General features: G+C 40.2%; 1 protein-coding gene across 2 annotated transcripts in view; it reads left to right on the top strand.

The window, feature by feature from the left end:
* The window catches only part of CCDC25 (coiled-coil domain containing 25), a 40,557-nt gene that overhangs the window by 14,801 nt on the left and 3,454 nt on the right, over window positions 1-22,302 (top strand). For both annotated transcript variants that reach the window (XM_042934935.1, XM_042934934.1), the window contains 5 exons: window positions 648-699; window positions 5,829-5,904; window positions 9,476-9,579; window positions 10,025-10,227; window positions 17,798-17,843. In XM_042934935.1, coding sequence (XP_042790869.1) covers window positions 648-699; window positions 5,829-5,904; window positions 9,476-9,579; window positions 10,025-10,227; window positions 17,798-17,843 — 481 coding nt within the window. The remainder of the gene's footprint in view (window positions 1-647; window positions 700-5,828; window positions 5,905-9,475; window positions 9,580-10,024; window positions 10,228-17,797; window positions 17,844-22,302) is intronic.

The following is a 22,302-nucleotide window of genomic DNA, read 5'->3' as shown; positions in this document are numbered from 1 at the left end:
CCAGAAAACATATTAGTGCCATTGTCAGATACAAGGAGGGATGAATTGTTGGTCTGACCCATTTTATGGCTTGTCCAACTCTGTACTTCTCTTTGGATTGTTTTTAAACTTAGGACGTCCCAAACCATTCCTCTCATCTTTTTTCCCAAACTGGTGCCTTCTCCACCTGTAAAGTATTTTCCTCTATAGTCCTGACAGTCTCCCAGGCTTGCAACACCGTGGATCTTGATGACTTCTTTCATTCCCTTCTCTCCTCACCTGAAATTCCTTTCCCTGTGTTTTCTCTACGTCCTGTGTTTTAGTCAGATACCCTCTGAGTCTCAGCTGATCAGTGAAGTTTGTGATCACTGATAGCTCTTTCTCACTTGAAAAAAAATTGCCCTTTCCAAGGCATTGCCATTTATTGTCTCTAGTATTCAGCTTGGCTCTTAGTCTCATGCAGCTGCAGAACTTGCCCTGTTTACCTTACCTCTCCCAGTTGACAGTGAGCCCTTTGGAGGCAGTGATCGTGTTTTTACTCCCCATGGTGCTTCACATGTAGTAAGCACTGAGTTAATACTTTTTGGATTGGAATGCTTTAAATGAAAGGGGCCTGAGGAGATGGTTGTCTTGTACCTCTTGCTAAAAGTAGTTTTCATTCTTTGTAGGTTTCACGTGGACAAACTCTCTTCGGCTCATGTATACCTTCGATTACATAAGGTAACTGGATTTAAACATGGACTCATGCTTTTTCTTTAGTGATGAGCATCCTCTCTTGTCCTCTGTCCTTTTTTTTTTTTTTTTTTTGGCAGTTAAATTGCTTAAAATAATAAATATGTGCAAAAGATAAAAAAAGGTAGCAAATGAAGAGCTGTCCTACCCCTGACCCAGAAAATGACAAAGGGAAATTCTGGTGACTTTGAAACTTGAAAGGGGACATAGTGTATGTACCTTAGCTAGAACCACTGCTCTAATTATCCTGCAACTTTAGGTATGTTCGTCACCTCTGCTCTCTCTCCCTTTCATTTCAGTTGACAGTTCTGGACCTTCTGTCTTCTCCAGTGGAGATCACATGTGGTTCCTTTTTCTCACACTCATGTGATTGTCCTGCCTCACCAAGGATAGATGTTCCCAGTTATCGGGGCTCCTTTGGGACATTTAACACAGCATTATAATAGTAAAGGAAAAAGATGCAATGTTTCCTAGTAACATAAGACCACTATTATTTCTAATGCCTTAACATTCATATGTTTTATACAGGTGAATCATAGGGTATACGTACTTGGTATGTGTATTGCTTTTTTTTTTTTTTTTTTTTTTTTTTTTTAAATGTCCTATTTTGGAATGCTTTTAGATTTACAGAGAAGTTGCAGAAATAGTCTATACTACATGGGGTTCCCATATACCCCATGCCTGGCTTCCCCCATTGTTAACGTCTTAACATGACCATGGCAGATTTGTCAGAACCAAGAAAGCAACATTGGTATGTTACTGTTCACTAAGCTCCGGGCTCTATTTTGATTTCACCAGTTTTTCCGTTAATGTCCTTTTTCTGTTCCAGGATCCAGTCTAGTGTCCCATGTTGTGTTTAGTTGTCACGTCTGCCTAGTCTCTGGTCTGTGACAGTTCACACTCTGAAAGTGAGATTTTCCCTGTTTTTCATGAGCATGGCAATTTGAGAAGTACTGGTCAGGTTTTTTTACAGAAGGCCCCTCAATTTGAGTTTATCCGATGTTTTTCTCATGACTGGAGTTACGGGTTTTGGAGGAAGAATAGCACAGGAGTGGAGTGCCCTCCTCATCACATCATGTCAGGGGCACGTGCATTAGTAGGATTTATCACCAGTGATGCTAACCTTCATCTCCTGGCCAGGCCAGTGTTTGCCAGGTTTCCTCCCCTCTCCCATACTCTGTTATTTGGACACAGATCACCGAGTCCAACCCATACTTGTAGGGGAGGGGATGGAATTAAGCTTCACTTCTTGGAGTGGGGAGTATCTACATAAACTTAGAAAGAAGATTCTATCTCTTCTCCCCTACATATTACAGTAGTTTACGTGTATCAGTATGGACTCATACATTTATTTTATACTTCAGGTTATAATCGGTTCTATGTTATTTGGTTGCTGAAATTGTTCCAGCTTTGGTTGGAGCTCTTTCAGCTTGGCTCCTGTGTTGCTTTGATATGCTCCCATCCTTTTGGTTTTTGAGCACTTCCTTTGTGACACTCTAAGATGGTGTAGGTTCTTCTTGTATTTTCCCTGCCCCAGTCCTAGAATCGGGCCTTTCTCCAAGGAACCCTGATTCCTTTTACTGGGGAATTGTATTTAGGAGCCAAGATCTGGACTTGGTGTGCTCACTGCTCCTAGAGTGTCATTGCTTCTAGGCCCTCTCAGCAGAAAGAGCTAGGAAGTACATGTATGTATATTAACCCACGTTAGTAATTCGTGTGTTGGATTGTTTCTCTATCTGTATCTATGTTAAGCATGAGCTCAAACTGATGTCTGTGATGAATCTGTTATTATAGAGGCCATTCTAGTCTTTTCTCTTTGCTTCTCTATTAATTCCTTCTCACAGTGAGAAGCCTGCTTCCCACCATCTACCATCTATTTGCTTTTTGACTCCCACTATATGTGGAAGTGGTTTCAGATGTGTTAAGCTTTATCCCCATACGAAACAACTTTATCAACTAAAGTATGCTGTTTATATGTGCAGTTATTTTTGTCTTTTTGCCTTACAGTTTCCAGTTGAAATGCTGTTTTCCAAAGTTATTTGTAAGCTGCTTTTTTTTTTACCCCATGCCTTTCAGTGATGTCATGCCATGCACTCCAATTCTTTTGTCTCCATTTATATTCCATCCTGTTGATTGTATTATTACAACAATTTTTAATTCCCCTAGTTGATTTTATTACTCTTTCACGTGACAGTTTTGAAAACTTTTTCATGTTACTGTATTATTTTCATATTTATTGTTTTGACTGGCTGCTTTGAGTTGATATGCCACAGTTACCTGGCTCCCCTGTCCGAAAGCTCCCCTGTCAGAATATAAGTTGTTTATAGTTTTCAGCATCATGAATCCCCAACACGAAGTTTTTTTTTATGAACCACTTTCTGTTTTTCTTTTTGAATTGGGTTTTTTTTACAATAATTCTCAGGGTGCCTGCGTGGCTCAGTTGGTTAAGCATCCGACTTCAGCTCAGGTCATGATCTCACAGTTTGTGAGTTCGAGCCCTGCGTCAGGCTGTGTGCTGACAGCTCAGAGCCTGGAGTCTGCTTTGGATTCTGTGTCTCCCTCTCTCTCTGCCCCTCCCCTGCTCATGCTCTGTCTCTCTGTCTCAAAAATAAAAACATTAAAAAAAATTTTTTTTCAGAAGTAGAATCGCTGAGCCAGAAGATAGAAGCATTTGGGAGATGTTTCAAAGACCAGATTGCCCTCTAAAAATATTGCGCTAGCTTAAAATGCTACCTGATATATACAGGTTTTCCAGACCTTCCTGGGATTTTATAACTTAAAAAATATAGCAACCTTTTGACAATTTTTCAATAAATGCAAGATGCTATTTCATTATGGTCATAATATTCACTTCTTAATTTACTAGCAAGGTTAAACATTGTGCCCCATCTTTATTTATACTGTTGATATTTTTGAGAACTGTGTTGTAAAGGAAATGAGAAAGATTGTGAACTCTGTGCTGGAACAAAACTCTGGATTCTCCTTGGCAACTTCTTGCCATTTTGGAACTACTTTAAGTTTAGAGGAAATAAAGTATGGTATTACCAAGTTTCCTCTTGGTTCAGATTAAACTTTTTTCCTTTAGACTCTGTGTCAGAAAATGGAAGTAATAGCAGTAGTCCCAAGTTGACATTACCACCGGTTTCTCCATGTGTGAAAAGAAATTTAATTTCATTTTCTTTTGGAAGCACATAATGTGCTCAGTAAAAATAAATGCTTTTTAGGCACCATTTACATGGTTGATCTGTAGTAAACGGCATAGCCTTTTGTACTTAATAGGTACCAAGTACGTGTTAGTGATGGAATAAGACTAGAGTGGTTCAGGATCCAGACTGCTGGATTTGAATCCTGGCTCTGCTGCTTACTGGCTGTGTGACTTTGAGCAAGTTACCTAGCTGTGCCCGTTTTCTCATCTGTAAAAGGGAGCAATCGGTACCTATGTTACTGAGGATTAAGTGAGCTAGCATGACTGAGGCAGTTAGGATAATGCCTGGCACATGCTAAGCATCGTATGTGTTAATTTTGTTGTTGAATTCAATCTAGACCTTGAAGATCACAGATACTCAGCAGTATTCTTTCCTAGGCTGCTTTGGTTTTTGAAAACCCATAGAAGAGTCTCTAATCTCATTAACATGGATGGCACAAAGCCCACAGTTACATTCTGACGTTTACGTATTGAGGGCACCTCACACTCTCCACAGAGTTTACTCTGACTTTACTCATAATGCTAAGCTGAGTGATTTTTTTTTAAGTCTGCTCATATTATATTAGAAGTAGCAAAACAGGAAGATGAGGTTGCTTTAGGAATACTGACAGACACAGGTATTAAGAAGGGCTATCAGGATGAAGCCTGACATCAAGGACCAAGAAAGTACGTTTCCACGAGAATTTCTTAAGCACCCTACTCTGGGCTCAGTTGCTACAACATGGCTTTAGCCCTGGGTTCATCTCTCACCTCTGTCCTGTCACTTACTAGATTTAGGGGACCTTGGCCCAGTTACTTAACCTTGCTAAGCTTCGTTTCTTCATTGCTAAAGTGAAGGTAAACTATTTCACATGGCTATTTACTTAGTGCCTGGCACATGGTGGGTACTTAAAACATGGTAGCTGTTTTGTTTTTTAATTACTCATTTTGATTTATTTAGCGTAGGGTCAATCTGCTTCTGTGTATTTTAGAAGTCCCTGAAGGCATCATATTATAACCTGGTGTAATGTTTGATATTCTTAATAATGACATTGTGTTATCAAGATGTGAAATTCAGAATCCTTTATTTTAGTGGTCAGAGAATTGCACAGCCTGAGATAGGTCATTGAAGTAATGGCAAACTTAAATCACTTATTTTTTGGTCACAATTTATGTATTTGAGAGATCCCCATTTTCAAACAAAAACAAATTTAGAAACATGATGGTATAAATTAATCTCAAGTATTTAGTAGGAAGAACATTTCGTTCCCATACAGAAGTGCTTCTTTAATCCCATGCCTGGTTGGAGCCAGTACTGAGGTGATTCCATTGCTCTTGCCTCTGAAGTATTTTTGTTGTTTTGGGATGGCTTTGCTTATTCAGCTTTGACTTTGTTACATTATCTGTACAGAAAATGAGTCAATATTATTTTTCCCTTAGGGTGGATGGTTGTATCTAACACACTAAGAGCTGAGTTTCTAATGAAGGCTGATAGATGGCCTACCAGATGTTTGACAGCCAAAACTATGAGGTGTCTCTTTGTGAGCAGGGTCGTAAGGACCTCAGCAAAGAAGACTTCCACTTATCAAAAATAGGGCACCATTTCCCTACACAGTTTCTAGAAGTAAGAATGAAGAGAAGAAAGTAACAAGAAAGAGGGGAAAGTTACTCAGGCATAATTATAGTTAATATTGTGGTGGGGGGTTTTCAATACCCTTTTTCCTCACTTCTTAAGTGTTAGTATTTTCTGTATTACTTGTACTGCCTTCTCTCAAACATTCCCATAATAGACTTCATTTTTCAGTGTTCTGAAATATAGTGAAGAGTCTCTGCTTTTAATAAAATTGTGCTTCGTAAGGCACTAAAACCCTGTAAGTGCTCCAGTATCGATCAGTTACAAGGTAGTCGACCATCTGGTTTATTTTTGTTTCAGGGGGAAAAGATAGAAGACATCCCAAAGGAAGTCTTGATGGACTGTGCCCATCTTGTGAAGGCCAATAGCATTCAAGGTCAGTTTTCCTAGAGGTGTTTTCAGAATTAACACCGATTTCTGTGTCTGAAGTAGAATACTTTCAGAGAATATGTCGGGGACTTTGGCTGGAGTCAAAGGAATAATTTGTAGTATGCCTTTCCCCTGTTTTGTCCTTTCAAGTGGCAGTTCTGCTACCTATCAGAGAACTAAAAACCCATCTCCCCACCCCTCTAATGACGGTGGCCCTTTCTTGGCTCTTTCTACCCTGTCTTCCTTCCTTTGACTAGAAAGTTGTCTAGACCTGCCTACCCTTGAGGTTATGTAGAAAGGCTTTCAGAAATGAGGTTAATGGCTAAGCAAGAAATGTGTCTCGTGGTTTTATTTTTAATGTTGTGTGATGTCTTTATTTCTGTCATTTGTCCTTAGATCCTAGAGCTCAAGTCTCTACATCCCTGTTTCCTACTTTTTCTTTCTCTCCTTCTCCTCCTAAATACTTCTTTCTCCCTGCGAATTGTGAAGGTATCGAGTCTGTTGATCTTTTTATCTCCCAGAGAATCTTACTTGGTTGGTCTGGGGTGATCCAGGAGTATCCATATTTTTACAGTGCTCTCCGGGAGATTATAATGTGCAGAGAGGGTTGAGAACAATTGCTCTAAGTGTTTTAGGTAAGGCCTGTAATTCTGGGCTTGGTGCTTCTTTGTTTCTACTGTCAGTAGTAGATTTAATCTGTCAGTAGTCAGTATAGGTCAAGAAGGACAACTTTTGGGGAGGAAATGAGAGTTAAAAAGGGGAGCCAGGAAGGAGATGGTATGCTGCCAAGAATGATTAAGCTAGTTAGGAGGTTGGATTTTGGTGTGTAGGACATAGACCTAGGTAGAGTAGAGGTAAGTTTGGTTTGATGTGAGGGTCAGAGGTGATCCAGAGGGTTGGAAAGAAATCTGCTTTGGGTGGAGGATAAGTGCACAGGGCAGACTGAGAGCAGGTACCAGGGGTAGGTGATTACAGGACAGGAGCTGACTGTGTACCCCTTCTCCATCGCTTAGACTGTGTTTCCTAAATCTAACTTGGGCAGCTTTAATGAGTCAGATACCTAGCCAAAGAAAGTAGAAGGCTGGTCTTGTAGAGCCACTGACTTTCAGCCCCGTAAATCATTAAGTTGCAGTTAGTTTTAGGACATTCCATTTTTATGAGTGGGACAGGGTTTCTTAAGATTTCCAGTTAAGAGCTTCTTTTATTAAAGTAAAAATAATAAAGTTAAAACAATCATTATTCTCTGTGTGTTGCAACCTCTTTCACATGTTCTTGTCCCCTTTCCATGCCCCTGGCTAGCAGATGTAACTTTATTAAAGGATCTTTGGACTCTTTATTCTGGGCCCAGTCTCTTGCTTTGTAATCTCTTTATAGTTTACCAGTTCTAGAGAAAACAGAAGAGAATACTGCCTTACTTCTCTCCGCTCTTTGGCCTTCCACAGTGAGAGCTCACTTAGCAAAATAAGGAGCCAAGCCCAGGAACTTCACTCGTGAGTCCCCAGCAGAGGATGCCAAGGAGTGAAGAAGGGGTTCTCCTGCGGGGTTTGCTAGGGACACTCCATTCCTGTTGCGGTGCAGTTGAAATATTTTCCCCCCTGCTTGACCTCAGAACCGAGGGCGTTGGGTTAATCTTGTTTGTCATCATAGAATCTGGTCAGCCAGTTTATTCATTTTAGAATCTTTTGCTAGATTAAACTTTCTAAAAGCTTCGACACTCCCTGTGACACGCCTCACCTTACCTGTACAATTGAGTCCAGACTTGTTAAACTGGAAGTTAAGCATCTCTGATCTGACGGCAGGCTTTGTTTCCCTTCAGATTATTTCACAGTCCAGCCAAAGCACGTATTTGCTGTTTTCCTACCTTATGCCTTTGCTTATGTTGTCTCCTTTGCCCTCAGTTTTGTCTTCCCTGTCAATCATCCCATGTCTAGCGCCAAACTAAGGTTCAAGGTCCACCCAGTAGTTGTGGTAATGGTAGTAGAGTTACCGTTGAATGTTAATTACATGTCTGGCACTGTGCTAAGAACATTACAGATTAATTCATTTATCAACCCTACTGAGTTATGCATATTATTTTCATCTGTAGATGAGGGAGCTGAGCTTCAGGGAATTAAGGAACCTGCCCAAGGTCTCAGAGCTCTGAAGTGTGGCAGTAGCTGCATTGAAGTCAGACAGTGTCTATGTAGTCTTCTGTCTTAACCACTAGACTGTATTAACCTCTCCCGTGGAGCCTTTCCTTTCTTCCAGTGTGGGTGACCACTGCCCTTTCTGAGCTACTTCACCATTCTACCTATACCTTTCCAATATCATTTGATAAGTTCTGTTTTTCATCATAGTTATTTATGTACTTATCTGCCTTCCTTCAGTTTTGGAAGGCAAGACCCATTGATCCATATTGGATCTCCCCTAGCACCATGCACATGGAGATTTTTTTCAATCTTAATTTTGAAAAAAAAATTTCAAACCTACAGGAAAGTTACAAGAAAAATATAACTCTTGTATACCCTGTAGTTAGATTCAACAATTTTTCTGTATGCATTTGCTTTCTCTCTATAATGCTCTAATTATTAGGTTTTTGGTTTCTTTTTTTTTTTTTTAGCTGAACCATTTGGAGGAAAATTATAGATCTTATAACCCTTCAGCATGTCCTAAGAGCAATGACATTGTTTTAAGTGACTGTATTACTGTGATCAAATTTCAGGAAATTTAACATGGATAGAATACTGTTATTTGATACACAGCCCACATGTAAGTTTTTCCAGTTCTCCCACTATGGTCCCTTTATAGCATTTTTTTTTTTTTTTCTGATGCAGGATTATGTGTTATAGTTCCTCACCATGTCTCTAGTCTCTTTTTATCTAAAGGCACTACTTTGTCTTTCAAGACATTGACACCTTGAGTGGAGACCAGTTGTAGACTGTCTTGTGATTTGGGTTGGTCTGATTCTTCCACTTGAGCAAGAGTGCATGCATTGCACTCTTCCAAAGCATCTGTGCTTTTATTACTTTGATATATTTTCTTTGGTAACAGAGTTGCCACTGCTAAAAGAAACTAAAAAAACAAAACAAAACAAAACAAAAAACACCTCTACTGAACCAGTCCAGTTTCCTCATGTTTCCAATGGGATTCTGGGAGCTGTGGGGACTTTCCCTGAGTGACATAGCTGATCATGGTGGTGCAGGTCCCTTAAATCCCAGACCTTGGCCTTTTGCTTTATCTTGCTGTTTAGCCTTTGTTGGATCAAGGACTCCTTTGAGGAAACCTATTCGATCCTTTTCGCTGTAAAAAAAAAAAAAAAAAAAAAAAGTGCATATCATAAACTTTGCATCCGATATAAGGGAGTCTCAGAAGTCCCTGCTTTCCTTCCTAATACTTTTGCTTGAATTGTGTTGTTCACCTTTGCCATTTGCCATTTGTGGGTGGGTTTAAAAAAAAAAAAAGTGTTCTGTGGTTTGAATCACTCGATGGCTATTTATGCGAAGCCTTTTCCTCTGTTGGATTTTGGTAATTTGCCAGTGGGTGAGGGAATGCATTGCTTAGTGTCCTACCCGCATGTTGAAGACAGTCTCTCTTGGCAGGCTGCAAGATGAACAATGTGAATGTGGTATATACACCGTGGTCTAACCTGAAGAAAACAGCTGACATGGATGTGGGACAGATAGGCTTTCACAGGCAGAAGGATGTAAGTGTTGTTCGCCACCAGAGGACACGGAGTGGAGTCCTGGTCTTTTCTGTCTAACACTTTCATTGTCAAAGGCTCAGTATGATGTATGTTTTCTAAGTCCCTCTCAGCTGCATTGCTCACCCCTAGACAGCGACTCCTTTGTTCTGGGGGGGAAAACGTATGATTAAGATTTCAGTTTTGGGGGTGCCTGGGTGGCTCCGTCAGTTAAGTATCCGACTTTGACTCAGGTCACAATCTTGCAGTTCATGGGTTCAAGCCCCATGTTGGATTCTGTGATGACAGCTCAGAGCCTGGAGCCTGCTTCAGAATCTGACTCCCTCTCTCTCTGCCCGTCCCCCGCTCACACTCTGTCTCCTCTCTCAAAAAAATGAATAAATGTTAAAAAAAATAAAAAATTAAAAAAAAAAAAAAGATTTCAGTTTTGTTCCCCCCTTTCTCAAAGGTGAAAATTGTGACAGTGGAGAAGAAAGTGAATGAGATCCTGAACCGATTAGAAAAGACCAGAATGGAGCGGTTTCCAGACCTAGCGGCAGAGAAGGAATGCAGAGACCGAGAAGAGAGGAATGAGAAAAAAGCCCAAATTCAGGAAATGAAAAGGAGAGAGAAGGAAGAGATGAAGAAGAAGCGAGAAATGGACGAACTTAGGTATGTCTGAGCTACGGTATTGGTGTTGACCTTGGAGATTCCTCACTGCTGATTTTCACCAGGGACCAACCTGAAGGAAGTATATACTGGTGGAGAGAGGGACATAGGACAAGCTCAGGGCCTTAAACAGCTTAGAAAAAGGTAGTTATGCGGATGCGTTGGTCAAATGACATGCTTTTATAGGGGCAGGATATGAGAGCATGTGAAACAAAATAGCTGGTTTTATTCTTAGCTAAACTATCATAGGTTATCTTTAGAGTTTGGTTTGTAAACCTCTTCAGAAGAAAATATGCTATATTAACGGATTAACATCAATTAGTATATTTGAATAAGGTTGTCTTAGCTCCAAAGACCAGTGCCTAAAATCTGTTTTTAGAACCGTTTTTGTTAATATTTTGAAAGTTTGAAGTAATTAATGTCATGAGGCCTATCGCAAAACACTCCATTTTAAAATAGTAAACAGGAGGGGCGCCTGGCTGGCTCAGTCAGTAGAGTGTGTGACTCTCTCTTAGGATTGTGAGTTCAGTCCTCACGTTGGGCATGGAACCTACTTAAAAAAATAAAAATTTTTAAAAATAAGTGAAATGAAAACATAAGACCAAGGGGGAGAGGAAGCAAAAAAAAAAGTTAGGGAGGGAGCCAAACCATAAGAGACTCCTAAAAACTGAGAATAAACTCAGGGTTGATGGGTGCTGAGAGGGAGGGGAAGGTGGGTGATAGGCATTGAGGAGGGCACCTATTGGGATGAGCACTGGGTGTAGTATGGAAACCAATTTGACAATAAATTTCATATTTAAAAAATAGGAAAAAAAGATATATGACACTGTGAATAAAAAGGCTGCTGGTTGATAAATCAAAAAAAATTTTTCTAAATAAAAATAAGTAAAATGATAAATCATAGTTAAAATACAATTTGGGTCCTGAAATACTAGTGTATAAGAATACTGACTGTATTAGTTTTCTGTGGCTACTGTAACACATTATCACAAATTTAGTGTCTTCAGACAACATAGATTTATTATTTTACAGTTCCACCTATCCATACATTAGAAGTCCAACATGGTTCTCACTGGGCTAAAAGGAAAGTGTTAGCAGGGCTGTGTTCCTTCCTGGAACTCTAGGGGAGAATCTGTTTCCTCTTCCAGCTCCTAGAGGCCATCCACATTCCTTGGCTTGTGGCCCCTTCCTCCATCGTCAAAACTGGCAATCTGGCATCTCTTACACCCTCCTTCCAAAGTCATAGCCCCCTCTCCAACCTTCTCTGCTTTTGAGGACCAGGGTGATGACATTGGGCCCACCCAGACAATCCACAACCTCTCCATATAAGATCCTTAACCCAACCACATCTGCAAAGTCCCTTTTGCCAGATGAAGTTACATATTTGCAGGTTCTGGATATTGGGATGTAGACATCTTTGAGTAGGATCATTATTCTCCCTACCACTGGGTATGTTGTGCTATACCTGAGGAGGCTCGTAGGTTTTCTTTGTCGAAGAAGGAATCTAGTCCTGCAACTTCTACTTATAGAATTTCTAGATTTTCCCACATTTTTCCATAGATATCATTTGTGTAAATGTAACAAAAAGAAATTGGGAAAGATGTATTGCTGTGCCTTTGGAAATGGCATAGGATCAAAATGAGCTGTCTTGCCACATGCTGACTTGATTTCCGTAGAATACACTGGATTATTAGAAAGATTGTTGGGTCAGAATGCAGGTATTATGATCAAGTACTGGTATTAGTTATCTGCATGCATGTATTCCTGTTGGGGGTTCTGCTAAAACAGGATAAGTGGCCTCATTTAAAATATAATATTCAAATGGAGAACTCCAGAAGTGTTATCTTGAGTTATAATCTGCTAACATGAGATAAACAAATGCACAGATTTCTTTTGACCTAGATTGTGAGTCTGCTTTGTGTTGTGAGTGAAAGAAAAATTATCAACTTGATCAGTGCAGTAAAATGTGTGTAATTTTGAGCAGTGTGGGATTGAGAGTAGCTTACTCATTTTTGTTTTTAGTGTGGAGTGGAGGAAAGATCGAAAACATGCCTTCTTGTGCCCTTTACAAACCTAACAATTTTGTTTAGAAACCTAATATGTTAGGCATAATAATATCACTTAATGTACTTGAAAACTTAATAAGAGGGGCACCTGGGTGGCTCAGTCACTTGAGCGCCCAGTTCTTGGTTTCATCTCTGATCATGATTCCAGGGTGGTGGGATCAAGCCCTGTGTCTGGCTCCATGCTAAGCATGGAGCCTGCTTAAGATCCTCTCTCCCTCCCTCCCTTTCTCTCTCCCCCCTCCCTCTCTCTCTCTCCCTCTCCCTCTTTCTCCCTGTCTCTCCCTCTCTCCCTCTCCCCCTCTCCATCTCTCTCTCTCTCTCTGCCCTGCTTGCACACATACATTCTCTCTAAAATAAAAAATAATAATAGTTTTTTTAAAAACTTTAAAAACTTAAGAATAGCTAACATTTTGGGACACTTGTCATCTTCCAAACACTGTACTGGGTTTAGCTGCGTGATCTCATTTAATCCTAGCAATAGCCATGTAAGTCAAATATTGTTATTGGTGTTTTCTAGAAGAGCAAACTGAACCTAAAAAGCATGTAAGTAACTCACCCAAAGTCACATAATTAATCTGATTCTCAAGTTCGTACACACTATTACCACACTTTTCTGCCTCGTTCAGTCTATTCAGTATTAAAGTAAAATTTTACTATAAATCAAGTAACTAATGGCAATTTATCTTAAAATACATTACATTTTTGTTTCAAATTAAGCTGTGTACTTGTAAAATTTAGGGAATTTTGTATGTTTGATTTTACTAGTTTAAATTAAAACACAATGTTCATATCTCAAATTTTCTTTTATTGTTTCAACAACACAAAACATTTAAATTAGCTGAGAGGGAAAATTCTCATTGTTATTGAATGAAATTTTTGCTTCAAGAGCAAATTTAGTCCCATTTTCTTTCTTTTTTCAAAAATGTTGATTTATTTATTTGAGAGAGAGCACACGTGTGAGCAGGGGAGGGGCAGAGAGAGAGGGAAAGAGAGAGAATCCCCACAGAGCCAGATGTGGGGCTTGATCCCACCAACCATGGGATCATGACCTGAGCCAAAATCAAGAGTTTGACACTTAACCAACTGAGCCACCCAGGTGCTCCTAATCAATCCTATTTTCTAAGTTGTCCCTAGTCACTTGTATTTTTTCCATTTGTTTTCTCAGACACAAATTTTTATCCTCTTATCACTCTGGTAACATATATATCAAAAGGAAAACGTAAGTGGAATAAATGGAAAAATCACTTTTCTATTCTGTGTTTTTCTACTTCGTCCCTACCGCTTTCTTTTTAATACACTTTCACGGATCTCAGGAAACCAAAAGACCCCACTTTTTTGGTGTTCATTTCTGTGAAACCGATGCCACAAAACTGACTTGCTTTCACAAGCTGCCGGAAGGTAGCAGGAGGCGGGGCAGAGCTGCGGGGCTGGGGACCGACGCAGTGACCTAGCACGTGTTGGCTTGGCAGGCTCACCGCTGCCGTCTGGGTGCCGTGTTCCGCAGCTTTGGCGAGATCCCAGCAGCAAGCTCCGCGCTTCTGAGCTGTTTTAGAATCTTTTCTCACATCCGTAGGGCTTCATACGTCACTTTAATTTTGGTCTTTGACTCTTCCACCTGAGAGGTCAAATGCTGTGCCTACAGAAGCCTCTCATTCCAAAGTCTTTCTCTTGGCTTTCTGACAGCAAAAATTTTATTAAGTTTCACCAGCAGTTGGTTCTTTTATTTGGAACATCTGGTAGGGAATGTCCACTTTAGTTGCTCTGATTGCTTAAGAAATTGAGTTTTGAATCTGCAGGGGATTCTACAGAGAAGCCAGGAAGCTATTCTTATCTTGGAAGCTATCCCCAGTGCTTCCAGATGGTTTCAGTGAAGAAACACTCAACAGCCTCACATCCACAGATCTCCAGCTTCCTTCCAATTCTGAAACCATTATTCAGACTCTGGTCTCCTTTACCCTCTCAGCTTTTTGAACAAGAATGGCAATGGAAAAAAGTGGATCAAATTGCCATTGCATTGTCCCAAGTTCTTTGAGCTCTAGGTAGGATCTTATCCATCAGCCTTCAGCTCAGCAGTGAACAAGGCAAAGCCTACCACACAGAAGGCACTGACTTCCTTTTCAGAGGCACAACAGTAGCCCCTGGAGACAACTCCATCTTTTTCTTGTAGATGGAGCCCTTTACTCCTTGTCCTCAGTGTGCAGAAATTGTAATGATCTGGTAATGTACATAAGTCTCCATAAAGACCATCTTCTCATGTAGGTTTTAGAAATATTTGAGTTGTTGGGAGGGTAGTATATTAACACCCTCTGTTAACCATTTTGTAAAAATTCCCCTTCCTTAGACTTTGTGTGTTAATTCTCACCACCTTATTCGTTAGCTCCTTAGACAGTTTTTGTAGCTCACACATGCCCTGTCAGGCTAGGATCTAATGGGGTTCTGGTTTAGAGATTCTTTGCATAGAGTTAGGTGTAGGGAGGAATCCTCACATGTTATTTTCTTTCCATGACTGCTACCTTATAAGCCATACATAGAGTAAGAGAAAATAACAGGAGAGACTCCACACAGGTTTTCAAAGTAGTTGGAGTCTTAGAAGTGACTTTGGCTTGGAGAGTGAGAGAAGGAGAACAGCTTCTACTCAGTCTACCTTTGGTTTTAGTGAGCAGGCATTTGGAGAAAACCTTTAAGCAGGTTACCTGGGAGTCTCCCAGTAGACACCATCATTTATTGGCATATACTGGGGAAGAGTATCCATGGCTGTCTTCAGTGTGTCCAGTAGTGTGGTTTCATCTCCATAGCTGAACTTGTTGTCACATCCAAGTAAAAGCTTACCTACTCCATTTCAGTCTTGTGTTCACTTATTTGGCCTTTGTGGTAGTGTGACAAACACTATTAACATCAAGACCAGGTTCCACCATGTGGATGTTGAAGCCAGAAGAAATAAATAATGGAGAAATGTAGTTAATAGAGGGTAAGTGAGTAACAAATCAGAAAAGAAAAAGATAGGGACTATGACTACCTGAGATAGAGATTTTTCAAAATTGGGAGCCTAGAAGGTTGAAATTTGAACCCAAGTATGATAAAGGTTTATGTTTTGGAAATCTTGCTTTGCTGACCAGATTGGGAAGGGAACCAGGTAGGTGTGGCGAGGCCAGCTAGCAAGATTGGGAAGGGAACCAGGTAGGTGTGTCGGGGCCAGCTAGCAAGCTTGTGCAGTCGTCCACACGACAGATGTTGGTAGCTTGAAATAGGGTGGTGATGTGGAGGTGGAGAGAAGTGGACCAGGGAGAAGTAACTTTGTAGATAAAATCACAAGATCTGAAGATAGTTCAGATTGAGGGTGTGGGGGCAGAGAAAAAGAATGGCTCCTGGGTTTCTGGTCTATGAAATGGAATGGATAGTGATACAATTCTTTGAGCCAGGGAGTCCTGGAAAAGAACCAAACTTTTTGGTAGTGGGGTGACCATGGGTTGCACAGGGACATATGAATCTGAAAATACCTTTGAGGTACCCAAAAAAGTGTCAGATAGGCCATTGGATGGGTGGGATGGAGCTCGGAGGAGGGGCCCTCAGACCCATTGGTACTGGAACCTGGCTTGTGAGTACTCATCGTCATTTTAACCTCCACAGGTGGTTTAACAGTGCAGCCATGATTGAGATTTCCTGCCCTGCCCACTCTTTTCTCAGCATGCCTTTCATGTAGTGTATGGATCTTACCTATTTATTTCTTTCAGACACCACTTTGTCTGACATCCTTCACCTGATCTGTCTCCAGTTATCTCCCAGATGGTTGTCTCTAACTGTGACATTTCTTCTCTCGAGTTCTCAGTTTTCAGTTTCTACAGTACACATCTACTTGGATATATCTCAGCTGTGGCGTTACTTTCTTCAAATTGCCCAAGCTAGAAACCTTGATGTCATCCTTGATTCTTTGAGCTTTATCCTTTCTTACCAGGACAGCTGCTAACAGCATGGACTCGTGTCCTCAGGTGGGGACGTTGCAGCAGCCTGGAGCATGATGGCAAGAGTGTGAGCTCAGGAGTCTGATGTGGGTGCAAAAGCCCGCTTCTCCATTAGTTGGTTAGCTGGGAGACTTTGGACAGCTTCCTTAACTTCCCTGACTCTGCCTCCTGTATGTTCATTTTTTTTTTTTTTTCATTTCAAATTTTTAAATTCCAGTTAACATGTAGTGTAATTTTGGTTTCAGGAGTAGAATTTAGTGATTCATCCCTTAAACACAATACCCAGTGTTCATCACAAGTGCCGTCTTTAGTACCCATCACCCATTTAGCCCATCCCTCACCCACCTCCCTCCAGCAACCCTCAGTTTGTTCTCCATATTTAATCATCTCTCGTGGTTTGTTTCCTTCTCTCTTTTTTTTACCCCCTTTCCGTATGTTCATTTGTTTTGTTTCTTAAATTCCACAGGAGTGAAATCATAGGGTATTCAGTAGGCATAGTACTATCAATTGCCTTATAAGGTGGTTGGGGTTAGTAGTAATTTTTGAAGCATATAACGCAGATTCTAGCAAATAAAGAATACTTGGTAAATGGTAAATACTGTTATTATTAACTAATCTCCTTGCCTTTATTTCCCTTCTCCCTCTTTTCTGTCTACTACAGATTACCCTTTTTAAAACACTGGTATTATGTGGTATCACTTTCCTTTGTCTCTTTGTGTATTTTTAATTGAACTTTTTGTATAGCTATGGCTTGAATAGGCCTTATCTCCCTTCCTGGTAAGCTCTTTGGGAGCAAGGCTTTGGCTTATTCATCATTTTCTGTTTTCTTCCTGTCTTATCCTCCACCCAGGCTTAGCATAGGGCTTTATACATCACGGATATTTACTAAATGCTTGTTGAATCTCTTATGTCTCTTCTCTACTCCCATCTTATATTGTGGCTTCTTGCTGTTCACATTGTGTTAACTCACTCAATTAGGACAACATAATTGGGCCCTACACATTCAGCCTAATTCCCTACTTGGCCTTCAGACTCCACTTGAATTGGTTTGAAATGTCATTATAAACACCAACTCTTTGTCTTTGCCCCTACCGTTCTCTGCGTCTGCCTCCCTCACTGATCCCACATATTTATTAGGCTCCCTTTGGGTTCTGCCTCATCTGAGGAGAGGGCCCCAGCAGCCCTGCCCACGCTGATGCATTTCCGCTTGAATTCCTGTAGCATCTGCGACCTGGGCAGTATGCCCTGACTAGGAATCTGATCTGCTCTTGGCTGTAGATGGATTTCCTCATCTGAATAATGCCACCTACCTCCCAGTCAGTGTGGAGATGACATGAGTCTGAGGAAGCACTTTGTAAACTATAAAGCACTGGGCACATCTTATTTACTGTTCAGAGATCTCTGCCTCTTTTCTGTTGCACTCTCCTTGAGGGCAGTGATTATATTTTCTTCCAAAAAGACCCTCAACAGTGCTGGATGCATGGTAGATGTTCAGGAAATACTTGTTGGCTCGATAACCTGATTGCAAATGTGTGTTTCTTCTTCTAGGAGCTATTCGTCGCTAATGAAAGTTGAGAATATGTCTTCAAATCAGGTATGTTCAAGTTATTTGCTCTAATGTTGTGCCTTAAAATAATTAAGAGTTTTTAATAATTGAGTTACTAGCCAATACCGACTCATGTGTTGCTGATGGCTTGACATGATTTGGTAACCATCGTACACTCAAGTGGATTCTATGAGGCATCGCCCCTCCTCCCCTGTGGACTCGCTCATGTGTTTTTAAAGTAGGTCACCTCATGGAAAGAGATTGTTGTACGTTGTTGTGAAGTGTGGTCTGATAGTACTTCCTAAGATAAAAAGCAATGATGATCCATATTACAGTACTGAAAGAATCTTCTTAGCATTAGCACCTAATTATTTTCTTAGAACCATGTCAGAGACTTCTTGTCCATGAGTACTATCTTCCCCGAATTTATTTTCAAGTGACTGGCGATAGCACAATTTAGCTATCACTTAACAGTCTGCAGAAGATTGAAACTGGGTGGATATATTTGCTATATTGCATATTTTATAGTGTAGTTTACAAATATAGTTGACCCTTGAACAATATGGGGTTAGGTACCCCAACCCCTTACGCAGTTGAAAATCTGCATATAACTTTTGACTCTCCCAGAACTTAACTACTGGTAGCCTACTATTGACCACAAGCTTTACCCGTAACATAAACAGTCAATTTAACACATGCCCCCTTTTTTTTTTTTTTTTTTTTTTTTATTTATTTTTGAGAGAGAGAAAGAGGGAGCATGAGTGAGCAAGGGAGGGGCAGAGAGAGAGAGAATATCCCAAGCAGGCTCCACACTGTCAGTGCAGAGCCCGATGCGGGGCTTGAGCTCACACACCAAGAGTTCATGACCTGAGCCGAAATCAAGAGTTGGATGCTTAACTGACTGAGCCACCCAGGCGCCCCAATTAACACATATCTTATGTTATACATATTATGTACTGTATTCATACAATAAAGGAAGCTAGAGACAAGAATATAAAATCATAAAAAGTTTATACATTTACAGTGCTGTACTATATTTATTGAAAAAGATCTGTAAAAGTGGACCTGTGTGGTTCAAAACCATGTTTTTCAAGGATCAACTATATATGCTTTAGATCTGTGTTGTGTAGGATACTAGGCACTAATTACGTGTGGCTATTTAAATTTAATGAAAACTTAATTTAATTTAAAAACTCAGTTCCTCAGTCATACTAGCCACATATGGCTAGTGGTTACCATATTGGATGGTGCAGAAATAGAACATTTCCATCATCACAGAAAATACTGTTAAGCAGTATTGCTTCAGATGCTTAGAAAGAATTAATAGAATGTAAGATCCCTTAAAGGTCATCTAGTCAAACCCCATATTTAGTTCATAAATTGGAATTGTTAGTAGGACTTTACACCTTGTTCATATCTGGATGTCCTTCTAAAAATGAGTAAGAACAATATTCTTATTCATGTCTCTGTGAAGAACAAAATTTATGAGGCTTCTTTGTGAGTCAGAGATGTAGCCTTGTACTTTATCCTGAAACATTCCAGGGTAGTATTATGTAATTAAATACAGCCTTGAATTTGAAGTTTAGAGCCTTAAACTGTCATTTACTAATTGGATAAGCCTAATGAAGTGATGTAACCTCTCTGAGGGAGATTTCATCAGCAGTGGAAGAGACCTGTTACTTCATGGGTCTGCACTAAAATTTAAACAAGGACATATATATGAAAGTTCTTCCTTAGTCTATGAATATAAATGGTCATTGTTATTTTTTATTTTTTATTATTTTTTGAGAGAGAGAGATACTGCATGAGCGGGGGAGGGAAGGAGGAAGAGGGAGAGAGAATCTTAAGCAGGCTTCATGCACCAGCATGGAGCCCGATGTGGGGCTCTATTTCAGAATCATGAGATCAGGACCTGAGCCAAAATCAAGAGTTGGACACTTAACCAACTGAGCCACCCAGGCACCCCAGTCATTGTTATTTCTTACTGATAGAGTCCTTAGTTGCTCTTTCCCCACACAGTATCAGGATTAATGACGATGAGATGTATTTAATTGCTTCTGGAAACTACTCTTGGATTTCTTGGAACTCTTAAAACAGCTTAATAGTCAAACAAGTCTTTAACATACCCTAAATCTAATGTCTTTGTTTTGTGCTTATTGTTGTTTATCAAAATGTTCTGTTATTTAGAGACTACGCCAGCAGAAATCTGGCACCTATATAATGTTATGTACGACATTAGGCATATTCATTTCCATCATTGTTGATTTTTAAAGTTTGAGCGTTCTGGAATTAATACACACAGACAAATATACATACATATATCCATACACACACATACACGTGATCTGATTAGTGACAGATGTTAAAAGTTCCAGGATTAGCAAGTCAGATTTGTAGAACAAAGGATCACGAACTCTTCTACCTTTCCCCTTCCCTCTGTTGCTTATTCCTCTGTCCCTGAGTTCCAGGTTTCAATCAGATTCACATTTCCAAGGAAGTTTTTGCACTGGGTATTTTTATTCTCTCTTGTAGTGGAAGGACTCTTACAGCTTTCCCCCCGACTTCAAAAGAATAGGTTTTAATTCTCCTTGTAACTTTCTGCTGTTGAGGGGATTACAGACCTTTTATGATCTAATTTGGCTGCACACTCAGTTGATTTTCAGTTAAAGCCTAGTGTTTATATAAGATAGGACTTGATTTTTTTTTTTTTTTCTTTTTTTGAGAGAGAGAGCACGAGCTGGGGAGAGGGCAAAGGGAAAGGGAGAGAGGAAGAGAGAATCTTAAGCAAGAACCATGCTCAGTGCAGAGCCCATTGCTGAGTTTGATCTCACGACTCTGGGATCATGACCTGAGCTGAAATCAAGAGTCAGACGCTCAGCCGACTGAGCCAGCCAGGCGCTCAAAGGACTTGATTTTTAATTAAGCTCATATAAATTTATCAGGAAAAATATTAGTCTTCCACTCTGAAGTTGGTTTTAATTTTGAGCTTTTGTTCTATTTAGAATAATTCTTTTCAATCTGTAACTTCTACCTAGCCTTTCTAAATTTGGTGCCAATAAACAGTTAACTTTCAATTCAGTTTTATTTCCTTATCACTTTATAGGTGGATGACAGGATACCTGTTTTGCTACATTGAAAAACATATTGGGGCGCCTGGGTGGCTCGTTGGTTAAGTATCTGACTCTTGATTTTAGCTTAGGTCATTATCTCACGATTTGTGAGATCGAGCCCCGAGTTGGGCTCTGTGCTGGCAGCTGGCAGCATGGGGCCTGCTTGGGATTCTCTCTCTGCCTCTCCCCCACTCACACTTGCCACATACTTGCTCTCTCTCAAAATAGATAAACTTTAAAAAAAAAAAAAAAAAGAAGGAAAAACATATTGACTGTTAAAGGGAATCTTAAATGTAAAAATTGTCCAAATAAAGTCTTGGTCTCAGACATATATTTAAAAGTTACTGTAATCCCCAGATACAGATCTGCACACACGCCGGAACTCTGCGGATCTGACTCCCGGCTTTTATAGAGAGTGACACACTTTCATTGTCACCAGCCCAGATTATCTTAGAGCATTTTTCCTCCTCAGTGTTCCAGATCTAATGCTGACCTTCGAGACAGATGGTGACTCTCTGAACATCTGTAATGCTGTGATGTCAGCGTCAGACTCTAGAGCAGTCACAGTTCTGGTTCTGGCATAGAGTACCAACAGGAGTTTTCTCTGGGTACAGTTATCTAAGACATTTTTACTGTGGCCTGGGTGCATTGTGCTAATTGAAGAAAAGCACAGAGGAAACTACTGAATGAAACCGGAGATCAAACCAAACTTCAGACCATTGTTTCCTGCCTATATCTCCTGTTTCCTTACCCATCTTTCATAAGAGCTATTAAGAAGGTGAAAAACATATACACCTGTAAGCCTGAGCCCTCTCCTCTTCTCTAACAGCTCGGGTATCAAGCAATGGGAAAGAGAAGCTGCAACAATTGATATGTTCAGGTTGAGACATTTTCAAGCGAATGTCCCAAACTTACACTATTAGTAAACATTGGCACCTGGAGCAGTGTTCAGGGCATGCGGTAGCTCAAAATGGAGTCTGGCACTCTTTTGTACTTGGCCTTCAGGACTCGTGTATAAGCCACACAATAAAATCAGCGCCTTTATACTACATACCATCATGTCGGGTTTGTAATCAATAACTTGGCAGGCTAACTAACTTGGTGTCTAGCCTGTGGCTTCCCAATCACTTTTCCTATTTAGAAAAAAAAAAAAGAAAAGAAAAAACATCTTGTGATAACCTTGAGGCTCAAAATAATGGAATGTAGACCAAAGAAGGGTTTGCATACTGGCAGGATCATGGGCAGAAGGTTTGAGGCAAGATCTGTTTGGATTCCTATCTTGGTGTATTTGCTGAAGGAGCCTTACTTCATACTTTGGAAACCACTGGTCACTTGTCACTATGTTATTAACAACTTAGAGAAGCCAGCTCTTTTAAACAACTCCTACTTTCAGATAG

Source organism: Panthera leo, chromosome B1 (assembly GCF_018350215.1).
Source record: "Panthera leo isolate Ple1 chromosome B1, P.leo_Ple1_pat1.1, whole genome shotgun sequence".
Taxonomy (NCBI): domain Eukaryota; kingdom Metazoa; phylum Chordata; class Mammalia; order Carnivora; family Felidae; genus Panthera; species Panthera leo.
This window is presented reverse-complemented; position numbering and strand designations above follow the sequence as displayed.